Consider the following 15,931-nt stretch of genomic DNA (forward strand, 5'->3'; position numbering starts at 1 on the left):
CAGCCTTGAGTCTGTGTAGATAGGTCTCCATCAGCTTTGCACATCTGGACACTACAATTTTTCCTCATTCTTCTTTACAAAACTGCTAAAGCTCTGTCAGATTGCATGGGGATCGTGAGGGAACAGCCCTTTTCAAGTCCAGCCACAAATTCTCATTTGGATTGAGGTCTGGACCATGACTTGGCCACTCCAGGACATTAACTTCATTGTTTTTAAGCCATTCGTATGTAACTTTGGCTTTATGCTTGAGATAATTGCCTTGCTGGAAAACAAATCTTCTCCCAGGTTGCAGTTCTCTTGCAGACTGTATCAGGTTGTCCTTCAGGATTTTGCTGTATTCATTTTACCCTCTACCTTCATAAACCTTCCCGGGCCTGCTACAGTGAAGCATCCCCACAGCACAATGTAGCCAGCACCATGCTTCACAGTAGGGATGCTGTGTTTTTGTTGATGTTCAGTGTTTGGCTTATGCCAAGCACACAGTTTAGTCTGATGACCAGAAAGCTCAATTCTGTTTTCATCAGACCATAGGACCTTCTTCCAGCTGACTTCAAAATCTCCCACATGCCTTCTGGTAAACTCTAGCTGAGAATTCATGTGAATTTTTTTCAACAGTGACTTTATCTTTGCCACTCTCCCATCTCTCCCACTGAAGCTTGTAACTCCTCCAGAGTTGTCATAGGTCTTTTGATGGCCTCCCTCACTCGTCACCTTCTTGCACAGTGACTCAATTTTTGAGGATGGCCTGCTCTAGGCAGATTTACAGCTGTCCAATATTCTTTCCATTTCGTGATGATTGACTTAACTGTACTCCAGGAGATATTCAGGGACTTGAAAATTTTCTTGTATCCTTCTCCTGACTTGTGCTTTTCAATAACCTTTTCACAGAGTTGCTTGGAGTGTTCTTTTGTCTTCATCGTGTAGTTTTTGCCAGGATATTGACTCATCAGCAGTTGGACCTTCCAGATACAGGTGTATTTTTGCTACAATCAATTGAAACAACTTGACTACACACAGGCTTCCAAAACAGATCTCCATTTGACGAATATGACTTCTAAAAACCAATTGGCTGCACCAGTGATGATTTGGTGTGTCATATTAAAGGTGGGGGGATGAATACTTGTGCAATCAATTATTTTGTGTTTGATATTTGTAATTAATTTAGATCACTTTGTAGATATCTGTTTTCACTTTTACACAAAGGAGTCTCTTTCTGTTGATCAGTGTCAAAAAAGCCAAATTAAATCCACTGTCATTCAATGTTGTATCAGATTTTTGAATGGACAATGAACCTATGAACACTATCTCGCTATATCTTTGTTCTTTTTTGCACTATTTAATTTATATCTAAATAAATATATATAAATTAATGTTTGTGTCAATAACCAACAGGATCTGGATATGTGCTGGAGATGTGTCACCATGTTTCCGGCACTAACAGAGCATGTCCACAACTTACCATTTGTCTTTGGAATGTGGGAGGAAATTGGAGAACCCGGAAGAAACTGGCACAGTCATGAGGAAAACATACATGCTCCTTACAGACTGCAGTGGGCATTGAACCCCTATCGCAGATCACTGATGCAGTAAAGCATTGTGCTACCATGCCACCCCAGTTGCAACCCTAATTGTAGTTGTAGTCTTCATCTGCTATTCTGGTTTTCTAAATGGTGATATTAGTTGTTAAACATGTAGGATTTGCAGATGAGGGACGACTTAATGTTCTTTAACATGCTAGATGTTCCTGCCATGTACTTAGGAGGTATCCTGTGACAAGCATTAGCTGAAATGCTCTGAACAAATTAAAGGCAATTCTGGGACTGAACCTTGCATTTTATGTTATGTATCAGCAGGTGGTCATGAAGCCTGTGTCACAGTTTGTCTATTTCGTGAACTTCCCTTATCTGAACTTAATGCTGTAATCCTCTTCAGCACATTGTGATAATTAAACATGAGAGCGACGGTAAAAATTAGCATAAAATAAAAATCGGCTCAATGCTGCTGAGTAAACAAATGGGAAGTGAGGTGGTCAGGGTGACAAAGACATCTAAGAAGGAATGGAATTGTGGGAAGAAGGAGGAGACAGGAAGTCAATTTGGGATATTTGTTAGTGTGGGAGGGGGAAACATATTCAGGCCATTGGGAAAACAGTCAGGGATTTGTGGAAAGTGGGAGTGGTAGAGAAGAGAAAAGGGGCAGCAAGTGAGTAAGACACTGTCTTGGTGATATGTCTGCAACATCAGTCATCCTATTGATCACTGAGGTTGGTTCGGCTAATCTGGCTGGCTAGATGGTGTCTCCTTCCCTCACATTTCCAGCTGTATCCCTCCCAAACCTCAGCGCTCAGTTGCACAGGATGGCTCCCTAGAAGAGGACTGCTCTGCTGGTCAGGATATGTGACGTAGTACTCTCTTGCTAGACTAAACCTCCAAGGCCATTCATGGATCATGTAGGGAAGTCAAGCTCCAAGACATCACACACATCCAAGTAAGGCACTGCATGTGGCAGCCTGCCATTTTTTTTAAAAAATGCAACACATTCCTTTAGAACAGAGATTAGGAGGATTTTCTTTCACCAGAGGCTGGTAAACTTGTGGAATTCATTGCCACAGGTGGCTGTGGAGGCCAAATCATTGGTTATACTTAAAACAGAAGTTGATAGGTTCTTGATTAGTAAGGGCATCAAAGGTTATGGGAAGAAGGAAGGAGAATGGGGTTAAGAGGGATAATGAATTAACTGTGATGGAATAGCAGAGAAAACCCGATGGGTTGAGTGGCCTAATTCTGCTCCTGTGTCTTCTGGTGAGGGAATCCATGAGAAACCTGGGTTGGAGGGCAGGTGTTGCAGAGGGAGGAGGAGAATGAGGCAGAAAGGGAAAGCAGGAGAGATGGAGAGAAGAGAAAGAGGGAATGAAACTGAGAGGGATGTGCTGTTGCACAAATGGGGTTCAGGAGGAAGAGGGACGCACACAGGATGCTGGAGGAGTAGTCAGGTAGCATCTGTGCAGGGGAATAAGAAGGATATAGGCCCAAAACATCGACTGTTTACTCTCCTCCGTGGATGCTGCCTGACCTACACAGCTTCTCCAGAATTGTGTGAGTATTGCTCAAGCTTTCCAGCATCTGCAGAATCTCTTGTGTCCAGGAGGAAGGGGCACGTCTTCTAGGTTAGATGTAGGAATGGAGATGAGATGGGATTTCATTGTCGAGTGGGCAAGGGTACAGCAGATAGCATGGAGCAGATGGTGTTGTGGTTGGGGGGAAGGAAGAAGGAGAGGAGGCAGGAATTAGGGTGGCTTGGTAGTGTAGCGGTTAGCATTAGGGTCTTTCAGCACTAGCATCCCAGGTTCAATTCTCACTGATGTCTGTAAGGAATTTGTACGTTTTCCTCATGACCATGTGGGTTTCCTCTGGGTGCTCCAGCTTCCTCCCACATTCCAAAGATGCTCAGTTTAGTAGGGTTATTGGTCATATGGATGTAATTCGGTGGCAAGGGATCGATGGGCCAGAAGGACCTGGTACTGTGTTGTATCTCTAAACAAACTATGCAAAATATAAAAGCTAAGAGGGAAATGGAAAGTGAGAAGAAGAAAGTGGAGTCTCAGTGGATGAGGAGGAAGGGATGGAGATAGGGAGTCTGGGGGAGGGTGGAGAAAACACAATTACGAGCCCATTGAGAGGTAGGTGGATATGACACAATTATATGTTGAGGGCTGTGTGAGAGAGAGGGAGAAGCAGGGACTCACGTGGGATTTTGGTCAGTGCAAGTTGGAGAGATGTGGCATCAGTAATGAGTTGGGAAAGACTTCTAGTGTGGACTAATGATGACTTTAGTTTGTTCTTACCCATTGGAGATGGGCAGAGGGTTTCTGGGTGAAAGTGTTCTTGAACACCCAGCTAACACCATGTGGCTTGAGGTGCCCTTGCAGTAACCAGGTAGCAGAAGAGACACAATGCTCTTGTCATCTCCATTGAGTGCACTGCCTTGCTGCCTGGAATATATTTATAATTCTAATTATAAATTCCAATTATATATATTTAAATCAGATATTTATAATTTTCCACAGATATCGGGTTTGGTGAGTACTGCAGGTGCTAATCAGGGGAAATGACAGTGGGTGAGGATGTGTATCCACAGCAGCAAATAGATCCCAAGCACTGATATTAAGTATTCTGAGCAACACACACAAAATGCTGGAAGAACTCAGCAGATCAGGCAGCACCTATGGAAGGGAATAAACAGTCGACGTTTTGGACCGGGAACCTTCATCAGCACTGGAAAGGAAAGGGGCAGAAGCCAGAATAAGGTGGGGGGAGGGGAAGGAGTAAAATCTGCAAGGTGACAGGTGAGACCAGGTAAGGGGAAGGTAGGTGGAGGATTGGCGATGAAGTGAGATGCTCAGAGGTGATAGGTGGAAGAGGTAAAGTGCTCAGTCATATCCATAAAACCAGCAAGAGCAGGCAATTTGGCCCATCTAATCTGCTCCGCCATATAATCATGACTGATTTAATATTCCTCTCAACACAATTCTCATGTCTTCTCCCCAGGGAATCAAATTTATTTATCTTTTCATTGCTTTTTTAATTTTATAGTAAAAGTTACTTATTCTATGCTATGTTAATATAAAGCTCTGATTTTACAGAAATCAAAAGACAATCCCGGTTACCAGGTTTTTTTTAAAATCAGTGATAGTCCAAAGTTAAAAATGATAATTCTTAAAGGAATAGTAACTAATCTTCCTGTGGCACTTCGGTCTCTCTGAAAGAGTATAATGGAACAATTTTTAAATTAACATGTTAGTGCTGTAGAGTTTAAAATTGCAGGAAGCATATGTAAGGGTTTCTTCTTTCATGTTACTTGCTAAGGCTAATAATGAAGTGGCTTCTCTGTAATGTTAACTGATTAGATAATGTTCTCTGTTGCAGCATGTTTGGGTTATAATTATTGATAATGGGACTTGTATTCCTTTGCTAACCAATTGGGATAGATGTTATTCTTTCTGTCTGTGTGAAAGCTATTAGTTTGCGCGGGCTTGGGGGAGAAGGCGTGAAGAGGATGAAGAGAGAAGACGTGACTTGAGGAGATTTTTGCCAGACCCGCTGGCCCTGGGCTCGGGGCGGGAGCCCAGGGGTCGACGACGAGCAAAGGAGGATCAGTGAAAGGGATTCCATGAGCTCCAACGTTTGTACACTGGACATGTTTATGAAATAATTGGCACCTTTTGTTTGTTTTCCTTTTCTTTTGTTTCTCTACTAACCCCATACTTAAATATAAAATCTTAATCGTTTAACCGCACATTGTGGACTGAATGTTATTTCGGGGTACTGATGTTACACAGGGGACACAACGCGCAGCATCCACCCAAACAAGAGTGCTAAAGTTTGGCCGGGTAGGGGGCGCCACCTCCGAGATCATGCTGCTAGGCAAAGCGAGTCTTACAATGTGGGCAACACACATAAAAAATGCTGGTGAACACAGCAGGCCAGGCAGCATCTATAGGAAGAGATACAGTCGACGTTTCGGGCCAAAACCCTTCGTCAGGACTAACTGAAAGAAGAGATAGTAAGAGATGCAGGTGGATGCTTCCCTGGTGTCATGGATTCTTGATTACCTGACTGGCAGACCACAGTACGTGTGCTTGCAACACTGTGTGTCCGACAGAGTGATCAGCAGCACTGGGGCTCCACAGGGGACTGTCTTGTCTCCCTTTCTTTTCACCATTTACACCTTGGACTTCAACTTCTGCACAGAGTCTTGTCATCTTCAGAAGTTTTCGGATGACTCTGCCATAGTTGGATACATCAGCAAGGGAGATGAGGCTGAGTACAGGGCTACAGTAGGAAACTTTGTCACATGGTGTGAGCAGAATTATCTGCAGCTTAATGTGAAAAAGACTAAGGAGCTGGTGGTAGACCTGAGGAGAGCTAAGGTACCGGTGACCCCTGTTTCCATCCAGGGGGTCAGTGTGGACATGGTGGAGGATTACAAATACCTGGGGATACGAATTGACAATAAACTGGACTTGTCAAAGAACACTGAGGCTGTCTACAAGAAGGGTCAGAGCCATCTCTATTTCCTGAGGAGACTGAGGTCCTTTAACATCTGCCGGACGATGCTGAGGATGTTCTACGAGTCTGTGGTGGCCAGTGCTATCATGTTTGCTGTTGTGTGCTGGGGCAGCAGGCTGAGGGTAGCAGACACCAACAGAATCAACAAACTCATTCGTAAGGCCAGTGATGTTGTGGGGATGGAACTGGACTCTCTCACGGTGGTGTCTGAAAAGAGGATGCTGTCTAAGTTGCATGCCATCTTGGACAATGTCTCCCATCCACTACATAATGTACTGGGTGGGCACAGGAGTACATTCAGCCAGAGACTCATTCCACCGAGATGCAACACAGAGCGTCATAGGAAGTCATTCCTGCCTGTGGCCATCAAACTTTACAACTCCTCCCTTGGAGGGTCAGACACCCTGTGCCGATAGACTGGTCCTGGACTTATTTCATAATTTACATATTACTATTTAACTATTTATGGTTTTACTACTATTGATTATTTATGGTGCAACTGTAACAAAAACCTATTTCCCCCGGGATCAATAAAGTATGACTATGACTATGATTTGGGAGGGAGAGGAGGAGAAAGTTGATTGGCAAATCAACTTTCCCCAATCAACTTTCCAGCTCTTGGCTCCATCCATCGCCCTCCTGTCTTCTCCTATCATTTCAGATCTCCTCCTCCCCCTCCCACTTTCAAATCTCTTACTATCTCTTCTTTCAGTTAGTCCTGACGAAGGGTCTCGGCCCGAAACTTCGACTGTACCTCTTCCTAGAGATGCTGCCTGGCCTGCTGCGTTCACCAGCAATGTTTATGTGTGTTGTTTGAAATTTCAGCATCTGCAGATTTCCTCATGTTTGCGTCTTACAATGTGGGGTTGCTCATCCATGATATAGATTTTTGTAGGGTGCTGCGTGTTCGCCCTGTTTAAATCAGCACTGGTGTGTCTCTGTGGGATTGGGGTTAGTAACGGGCTAAGTGGGGTGGATGTTCGTACCTTGGATGAATTGTTCATTTGATTTTTGAGTGTGGTTAAAACTGATAGCAAGTTTGAAATCGTAGCGCAAGAAGTTGATAAAATGGCGGGCTCAGACCTTGCTTTAACGCAGGCTAGTGCTGACATCATGGAGGTGGGATTGCCAGTGTCTATTGGTGCCCCGGGTGAGGTGGGGCCAGGGGCTGTCCCTACTGCCAGGAGCGAGGGGGAAGAGTGATCGGAGTTGGAATGTCTAATCAGTCCTCGTCCCCCAGTGGAGAGTGAGAATTCTGAGGCAGTGTCTGCCTTCATTTCTCTGGCGAATAGATGTTTCCACTATGGCAGGCTCGAATTTTCCTTTGGAATAATGCCCACCCCTGAAGGGGTGGAGGCGTACGAGATGTGGGCGGAACAGATCTCTCAGTTGTTAGATGAGTGGCAGTGCTCGGTTGAGGGAAAGCGGCAGGGATTGGTTGAAAGTTTGATTAGGTGGGCTGGTGACAGTGTTAGAACTGTCAGGGTCAATTACCCTGTAGTGACAGCTGCCAGTTATCTGAAAGCGGGGGAAAATGCGTTTGGTTCAACTGGAAGTAAAATGCAGCACCTTGGCGGTTTCCATACCTGCGTCAGGAGATTGGGGGAAAGTTTCCTGGGTATCTTCTCTGGCTGGCGGGGGGCAGATAAATTGCTTGCGGTACCACGGGGATCAGTTAAGGAGATCAGCCCCTCCCTCAGTTGTTCAGCTGATCAGAGAGGTGTCGGGAAACTTAATGGAGGCCCAGTGGGGGAACGGCTTGGGGTCTCTGGGGGAACACGTTCCCAGCAATGTACCAAGGAACTCCAAGAAGAAAAAGACCCTATTTCTGAGGGCTTAGTGGGACCACGCTTCAGTGTGTTGTTACGGATGGAGGGAAACTATGCTAAGGCCATCCTCGACACTGGGGCGCAGGTCAAGTTGTTGTACAGTTTGTTTTACAACCGGTATTTGAAGCATTTACCCTTGGCACCATTCCAGGCACTGGAAATTTGGAATATCAGTGCTGGGGATTATCCAGAAGACGATTATTGGTCAGTGAAATTGGAGTTCTCGGAGGCCAAGGTGGGGGTGTCTGAGGTTCGTGAATGGTTCGTGCTGATGTGTCCGGACACTGTTGAGATGGGCAGCATTTCAATTCTGGAAGGGACCAACACCCCACTGGTGAGGAGGCACATGGAGGCCTGCCAGGAGGAGGCGGGTGAGAGCTGTTTGGGGGCATTGTCTGTGCACTCAATGTTTTGAGCTGCTTGTGAGGACGTGTGTAACAGCATTGGGCCAGTACTGAATTTAAACAAGTGCCAATGGTGGTACAGCCCGGGGGAAGTATCTGAGGGTGAGAACCTCTTAGTGGATGCTCCGACATACCACGGGGGGGGGGGAGTTGACCGCTGAAGACACCTCGGTGAGAGAGAGGTTGCGGCAACTGGCCCCTGTAGATGTGGAGGACGCAGGCAGTGTGTGTGTGGATTATAGGACCCTGAACAGGCACGCTGTACCTGACCAGTATGTGGTCCCGAGGGTCAAAGACGCGCTGGTCTGTCTGAGTGGTGCAAAGTGGTTTAATGTACGGGATCTGAGGAGTGGATGTTGCCAGATCCCGATGAGTGAGGCCGACAAGGAGAAGATGGCCGCTATAAATCCCCTGGGATTCTTCCAGCCAGAAAAGATGCCCCAGGGCATATCCAGAGCCCTTGCAAGTTTCCAGCGGGGCATGAGGAAGATGGTGGGGGATGTGGAATTGTTTGGAGTTTTGGTGTATTTGGATGATCTCCTAGTATTTGGATCTGCCTCGGAAGACTTTGAAGCGAGGTTGTTGCAGGAGAGGCTGAGAACTAAAGAGTTAAAGCTTTATGTGGACACGTACCAGGTCTGGCGAAGGTCGCAGCTCATGAGTGACTGTCTCTACGGGATCAAGTTTGAAGTGAAGACAGAGAAACAGATTTCCCAGCAGAGACTGGAGAAAGTGATCCAGAACCAGCTGGAAGACTTGCAAGTTGGGGAAAACAAAGGAAGCTGTCTGACTAAAGCCAACAGAAAGCCAAGAGCCCAGAGAGGGGAGTTTGACTATACTTCTGAAGAGGTGAAGTAGTTGCAGACAGATCTCGGAAGAGGGAAGCGGACACTTGTAGGGAACCTGAAGATGACCATCGACGGATTAAATGAAATGGAAAGATGAAAGTTGACCTGGAAGAAGTCATTAGGAAGAAGAAGCTGGAGATAAGTTCAGTGAACACTTAAACTGGAGGCTGAACACTCTTTAACTGCTGCTTTTCAGGTCGGGGTGGAAGAAGCTGGTGGAGTAACTGCGTCCCAGATTGAGATGACCAAGAAGTGTGAGTCAGAACTGCTGAGACTGTGTCAAGAGTTAGAGGAGTCCAAGAAGAAGCTGTCGTCTCGATTACAGGAGGCTGAAGAGGCTGCAGAAGCAGTCCAGGCCAAGTGCTCCGGTGTGGAGAGAACCAACCAACAGCTACAAATCAAGGAAAAGGGGAAGAATACGAATTCGACGGATGATGAGATGGAGGTGTGGTACATGCTGTCTTTTGCTAACTTCCCCTTGTTGGATGAAGAGACTCCTGGCCCTTCTCCCACTGAGTCAGGTGAGGTAGGGAGGGCTAGCTGTGGACAGCCTGGGTTACTGCAGGACCCTGAAGGAGAGAGAGGGGTGCCTGGACACAGGACAGGAGGCTCCAAGTTGCAGTGGGGGCAGGAGTGAGAGATTGGGAGATGATTTGGCAAGCAGACCTGAGGTATCCCCAGTAGTGTCCGATCCTGAAGGGTTTAGGTGCAGAGGTACAGAGGTCTCGCAGGATTAAGAAACTCCCAGATAGGTTGGCATATGTAGCACCTGGGGAACAGGGCATAAGGTCCACTGTTTGGGGAGCAATGTCACTATTTGTACCTGGATTGGGTTTTTGTGTCTGCAGGAAGGGTTGGCGAGTTATGTAGAAGCCATGAGGACATGGCTAAATTTGGTGGGGGGAGAGTGTAAGGGCTTCTTCTTTCATGTTACTTGCAAAGGCTAAAAATGAAATGGCTTCTCTGTAGTGTATAATGAAATGGCTTCTCTGTAATGTTAACTGATGAAGTAATGTTCTCTGTAGCAGCATGTTTGGGTTATAATTAGTGATAATGGGACTTCTATTCCTTTGCTAACCAATTGGGATGGATGTTATTCTTTCTGTCTGTGTGAAAGCTGTTAGTTTGTGCGGGCTTGGGAGAGAAGGCGCCAAGAGGATGAAGGGAGAAGACTTAGCTTGAGGAGACAGTTGCCAGACCCGCTGGGCCTGGGCTCGGGACGGGAGCCCAGGGGTCGACGACAAGCGAAGGAGGATCAGCGAAAGGGAATCCATGAGCTCCAACGTTTGTGCACTGGACATGTTTATGAGATAATTGGCGCCTTTTATTTGTTTTCCTTTTCTTTTGTTTCTCTACTAACCCCATACTTAAATATCTGTTTAGGAGGGAGATGACCTCAGGGGACTACAATATATATTAATGACATAGACGAGGGAATTAAATGCAGCATCTCCAAGTTTGCGGATGACACGAATTAACCCTAACGTAATGTGAGGTTATCCACTTTGGTGGCAAGAACAGGAAAACAGATTATTATCTGAATGGTGGCCGATTAGGAAAAGGGGAGGTGCAATGAGACCTGGGTGTCATTGTACACCAGTCATTGAAAGTGGGCATGCAGGGACAGCAGGCGGTGAAAAAGTCAAATGGTATGCTGGTATTCATAGCAAGAGGATTCGAGTACAGGAGCAGGGAGGTACTACTGTAGTTGTACAAGGCCTTGGTGAGACCACACCTGGAGTATTGTGTGCAGTTTTGGTCCCCTAATCTGAGGAAAGACATTCTTGCCATAGAGGGAGTACAAAGAAGGTTCGCCAGATTGATTCCTGGGATGGCAGGACTTCCATATGATGAAAAACTGGATCGACTAGGCTTATACTCTCTGGAATTTAGAAGATTGAGGGGGGATCTTATCGAAATGTATAAAATTCTATAAAGGGATTGGACAGGCTAGATGTAGGAAGATTATTCCCGATGTTGGGGAAGTCCAGAACGAGGGGTCACAGTTTGAGGATAAAGGGAAGCCTTTTAAGACCGAGATGAGGAAAAACTTCTTCACACAGAGAGTGGTGAATCTGTGGAATTCTCTGCCACAGGAAACAGTTGAGGCCAGTTCATTGGCTATACTTAAGAGGGAGTTAGATATGGCCCTTGTGGCTAAAGGGATCAGGGGGTATGGAGGGAAGGCAGGTACAGGGTTCTGAGTTGGATGATCAGCCATGATCATACTGAATGGCGGTGCAGGCTCAAAGGGCCAAATGGCCTACTCCTGCACCTATTTTCTATTTTTCTATGTTTCTATATAAAATCTTAATCATTTAACCGCACATTGTGGACTGAATGTTATTTTGGGTTACGGATGTTACGCAGGGGACACTACACGCAGCATCCACCCAAACAAGAGTGCTAAAGTTTGTCCGGGGCACGCCACCCCCAAGATCATACCACTAGTAAAGCGAGTCTTACACGTACAACACAGAAAGCTGCTATTTAGCTTATAGTATCTGTGCCTGCTAATAAAGGATCAAGCAGCCTAACATAACTTTAGCAACAGATCTTTAGCCCCTCAAATCGAAACTCATCAGAATCAAAGAGCACTACAACACAGAAACATGCCCTTCAGCCCATCTAGTCTGTGCCAAACTCTTATTGACCCAGTCCAGTCATTGCCTCCCATCATGTAGTTATCTAAACTTCCCTTAAATGCTGAAATTGAATTCACATCTACCGCTTCTGCTGGCAGCTCGTCCCACACTTGCACTATCCTCAGGTTTCCTTAAATATTTCATCTTTCACCTTTAACCTATGACCTCCATATGAAATGGTGTGTTCTGCCTCTACTATCCTTTCAGTGTGCTTTATAAGTTCCAGACTGCTACTACCACTTTCCGGGTGAAATAATTGGTCCTCACCTTCCCTTGAGTCATGCCAGTTACTTTAAATCTATGACCCTTGGTTTTGACCACTCTGCTAAAGAAACAGGCCTCATTTAGTCTGTGAAATTGCTTCATAATTTTACACTCAGTGGCCACTTTATTAGGTACTGTACACTTGTACGCCTACTTGATAATGCAAATATCTAATCAGCCAGTCAGGTGGCAGTAACTCAATGCATAAAAAACATGGTCAAGAGGTTCAAATCAAAAATCAGAATGGGAAGAAATGTAATCAAAGTGTCTTTGACTGCGGAATGACTGTTGGTGCCAGTCAGTCTGGCCTGAGTATCTCAGAAACTACTGATCTCCTGGGATTTTCAGCACAAGTCTCTAGTGCTTACAGAGAATGATGCGAAAATCAAAAAAAAATCCAGTGAGTGGCAGTTCTGTGGGCAAAAATACCTTGTTAATGAGAGAGGTCTGAGGAGAATAGCCAGACTGGTTCAAGCTGACAGGAGGATGACAGAAACTCAAATAACCACGCGTTACGACAGTGGTGTGCAGCAGAGCATCTTTGAATGCACAACACGTCAAACCTTGAAGTGGATGGGCTACAGCAGCAGAAGACCACAAACATACCCTCAGTCTGAGAAGGGAGGTTTGGGGTGTTCAGGGATGGTGGGATGAGAGGAAGATGCAGTCTCTGTGGGCCCAAGTTCTCCTTGGATAAGATTACAGGGAAATTTATTAATGGTTCAAAGGTAATTATGATAAAGTAAGTAAGAAGGAACCACTTGCGACGGGAGAGTTCATAGCCATTGGACACAGAATTAAGGCACAAATTGTATAGCAGTTACGGCATCACTTTACAATGCTAGCAATCACCAATTGGGCTTCACTTCTCACCGCTGCCTGTAAGAAGTTTGCACATTCTTCCCATAATGTTGTGGGTTTCCTCTAGGTGCTCTGGTTTCCTCCCACATTCCAAAGACGTATGGATTAAGATTAGTGAGTTGTGTACATGCTGTGTTGGTGCCAGAAGCATGGAGACACTTGTGTCTACCAAGTACAATGTTTTGATTTGATGCAAACGATGTACTGTATTTCACAGTACTGTATGTTTCAATGTACATGTGACAAATAAAGCTAATCTCATTTTAAGACTCTTGGCAAAAGAACAAGGTAGTTTTTCTCTTCATACTGGGTGAGCAGGAGAGAGGAAGCAAATTAACTGGTAACTTAAAAGGGAAATATTTATAGAGCTGAGGAAAACAGGAGGTACCAATTAGATAATCCTTTCAAAGAGATACTATAATACATAGCTGTATATTTATTGGACTAGTTCTATGATTCTATACCATGTGGAAAGTGATTAACTCTCTTGCTCTTTCTTAAAGGGAAGCTCTGATGCCTGGTCTTCTCTGGATGTTATAAGCTCCAGCCAGCCAAAGGACATGGCACACACAGACGATGCATTACTCACTCAAAGTGCTGACCCAAAGGTGAAAGATGAACAGAGTACAAAGATCTCTCAGCCAGTCCTGGACCAGAATCACCAGTGATCACTTAAGTGTTAATAGGAGATGCTTGGTTCTTTGTATAGTGGTGAAATCAGTGTAGAGTAAGATATTAAGAGCGAGGGAATTAGGGGAGATAACTCTCCTACATCCAGGAAGGAAAACTGCATTAAACTACAAAATGGAAAACTGCATCAAACTACACAAAGGAAAACTGCATCAAACAGAACAATTTAATGGAATTAGTCAGTATCGAATGCTATAAGTTGTTTTGTGTGATGAAGTTAATATAGTTTCATTTTGAATGTATATTTATTCCTCCATCTGTGTTGCTCTTACATCTTTCTGTATTTTTATTACATGTTTCCCCATAGCAAACATGTTAAAGAGCTGTACTGTATCCATCTTACAGAAGATATGATGTGAAGGGTGGCAATTTTTGTACTTGTACACAAAGATATAAATAACAGAAAACATCATATAACCAATCGTCACTCAGTTCTGGAGAAATTTTTGGAATTAATATTTATGAAGTCAGTGATCAGGTATGGAAAAATTCAATTTTGTCATAATTACAGTGTAAAAAATTACTTGTGAACAAAAACATTGAATTTCCTAAATTTACTAATTCACCAAATGCATCTAGATAGCTTGCCAAATATGGCCATGTAATTTACATATGCTGGATTAATGAGAGCACAGTAGGCGCTCTGGCGATGTAATGACCACTTTTAGAACTGATTCAATTAGTACATTTGTTCCAGGGAAAACATCCTGCCTGCCAGTGATACCAGTGCACAGATTTTCAAATAAATTTCACCTTATATTTTTTTGTAGCTATTACAACTAATGGTGCTCAAGGGAGATTGGCTATGTGGATCAAAGTACAGCTTGAGAACAGAAAGTATAAAGGAACAACGATTTTTCTTTTTGCATTTGTGTGTGGTGTTGTGGTCCAAGGATTACATTTTCAACTTGCATAATGATTTCAACATGTTCTTGGGAGGATGGCATGGAAATTTACTGTTGATCCTTTAGCAGCATGTGGAAACTATAAGAAGGAATGCTGGAGGACAAGGATAGGATAGCAGATAGCTGACAGATGCAATTGAATTCATAGAAGTGGGAAGCTTATCCTAAATGTAAGACCTGTAGATGTCCAGAACTGGGTTGCAGCACAATGTTACCAGAGCTCTAATTTTAAAAAGCCAAAGTGAAATAAAGACAATTAAGATTGGAATGTTTTAATGTATTGAATGCTGAAATAAGAAATAAAATTACCCTTAGTTATTAAACTGTCATAAATACACACTGGAACTTTTGGACAGATTTCAAAAGCAAGCAAGTTAGGATATAGCTTTTATCATTTAGACTGTCCCTAGGACTCTGCGTCCATTTCTGGGCACCAGATCTTAGAAAGGACGTCAAGGCTTTAGAGATGGTGAAAGATTGCTAGCCGAGGACACGGACGTTTACACAGTAAAAAGTAAAGGTCTGGAATAGCTTGTGTGAAAGGGTGCTGGAAGCACATTCAACAAAAAAAGGACAGGATATGATTGAAAAGTAAAAAGAATGCACTGCAGATACAAAGTGCAACTTAATTATGGAGATATGGGGAGATAACGTAGTAAAATGGACTGCTTCAGTTATAGCTAATTGTAATGGAAGTATAAAAGACTAAGCGCTCTTAATGCTATATTTTCTGGCTGTGGGAAGGATATAAATATACTGTATCTGCTGACTATACTACTTCTCAGAGATCAGTGGAGGGTGTGGCAAATGATTATGCATTGACTGCTTGACTCCTTACTGAAACCAATTTCCATCTCCACAGTTATGCTCCCCCTTCCAGTGTGGTCATTTCTCATTGTTTATTCATTAACAGCATTATTTGCCCACTACTATGCCTATAAAAACAACTTTCTTTATATGGTGCTTTTAAAGTAGAAGCAGGTCCCAAGAGACTGAACAGAAGCATGATAGTAGAGCAATTCAACTTTCCTCAGGATTTTGGCTGATAAACATTGATACCAATCTTATTCATTTGGCAAAATTATATTGTAGAACTGTAAAAAACTATGTCAGCTTATATTGTGTATCATGTGATGCACTGTGAAACAGACAAGTCACTTTCTGCTGGTGAATTAATACATTATTTCAAAGCACTGCATATAGCAACATAAATCAAAGTTGCTGGTGAACGCAGCAGGCCAGGCAGCATCTCTAGGAAGAGGTACAGTCGACGTTTCAGGCCGAGACCTTTCGTCAATCCTGACGAAGGGTCTCAGCCTGAAATGTCGACTGTACCTCTTCCTAGAGATGTTGCCTGGCCTGCTGCGTTCACCAGCAACTTTGATGTGTGTTGCTTGAATTTCCAGCATCTGCAGAA

General features: G+C 44.1%; 1 protein-coding gene across 3 annotated transcripts in view; it reads left to right on the forward strand.

The window, feature by feature from the left end:
* Nucleotides 1-15,702, forward strand: part of LOC134341494 (pecanex-like protein 1) — a 275,158-nt gene extending 259,456 nt beyond the window's left edge. For 2 of the 3 annotated variants that reach the window (XM_063039362.1, XM_063039377.1), the window contains one exon: nucleotides 1,393-3,594. In XM_063039362.1, coding sequence (XP_062895432.1) covers nucleotides 1,393-1,590 — 198 coding nt within the window. In that variant the 3' untranslated portion in view covers nucleotides 1,591-3,594. Of the gene's footprint in view, nucleotides 1-1,392; nucleotides 3,595-13,422 lie in introns of those variants that run through there. The other variant, XM_063039370.1, reaches the window with a different exon arrangement.
* Nucleotides 15,703-15,931: the final 229 nt, after the last annotated feature.

This window comes from Mobula hypostoma, chromosome 2 (genome assembly GCF_963921235.1).
Source record: "Mobula hypostoma chromosome 2, sMobHyp1.1, whole genome shotgun sequence".
NCBI classification, from domain to species: Eukaryota; Metazoa; Chordata; class Chondrichthyes; order Myliobatiformes; family Myliobatidae; genus Mobula; species Mobula hypostoma.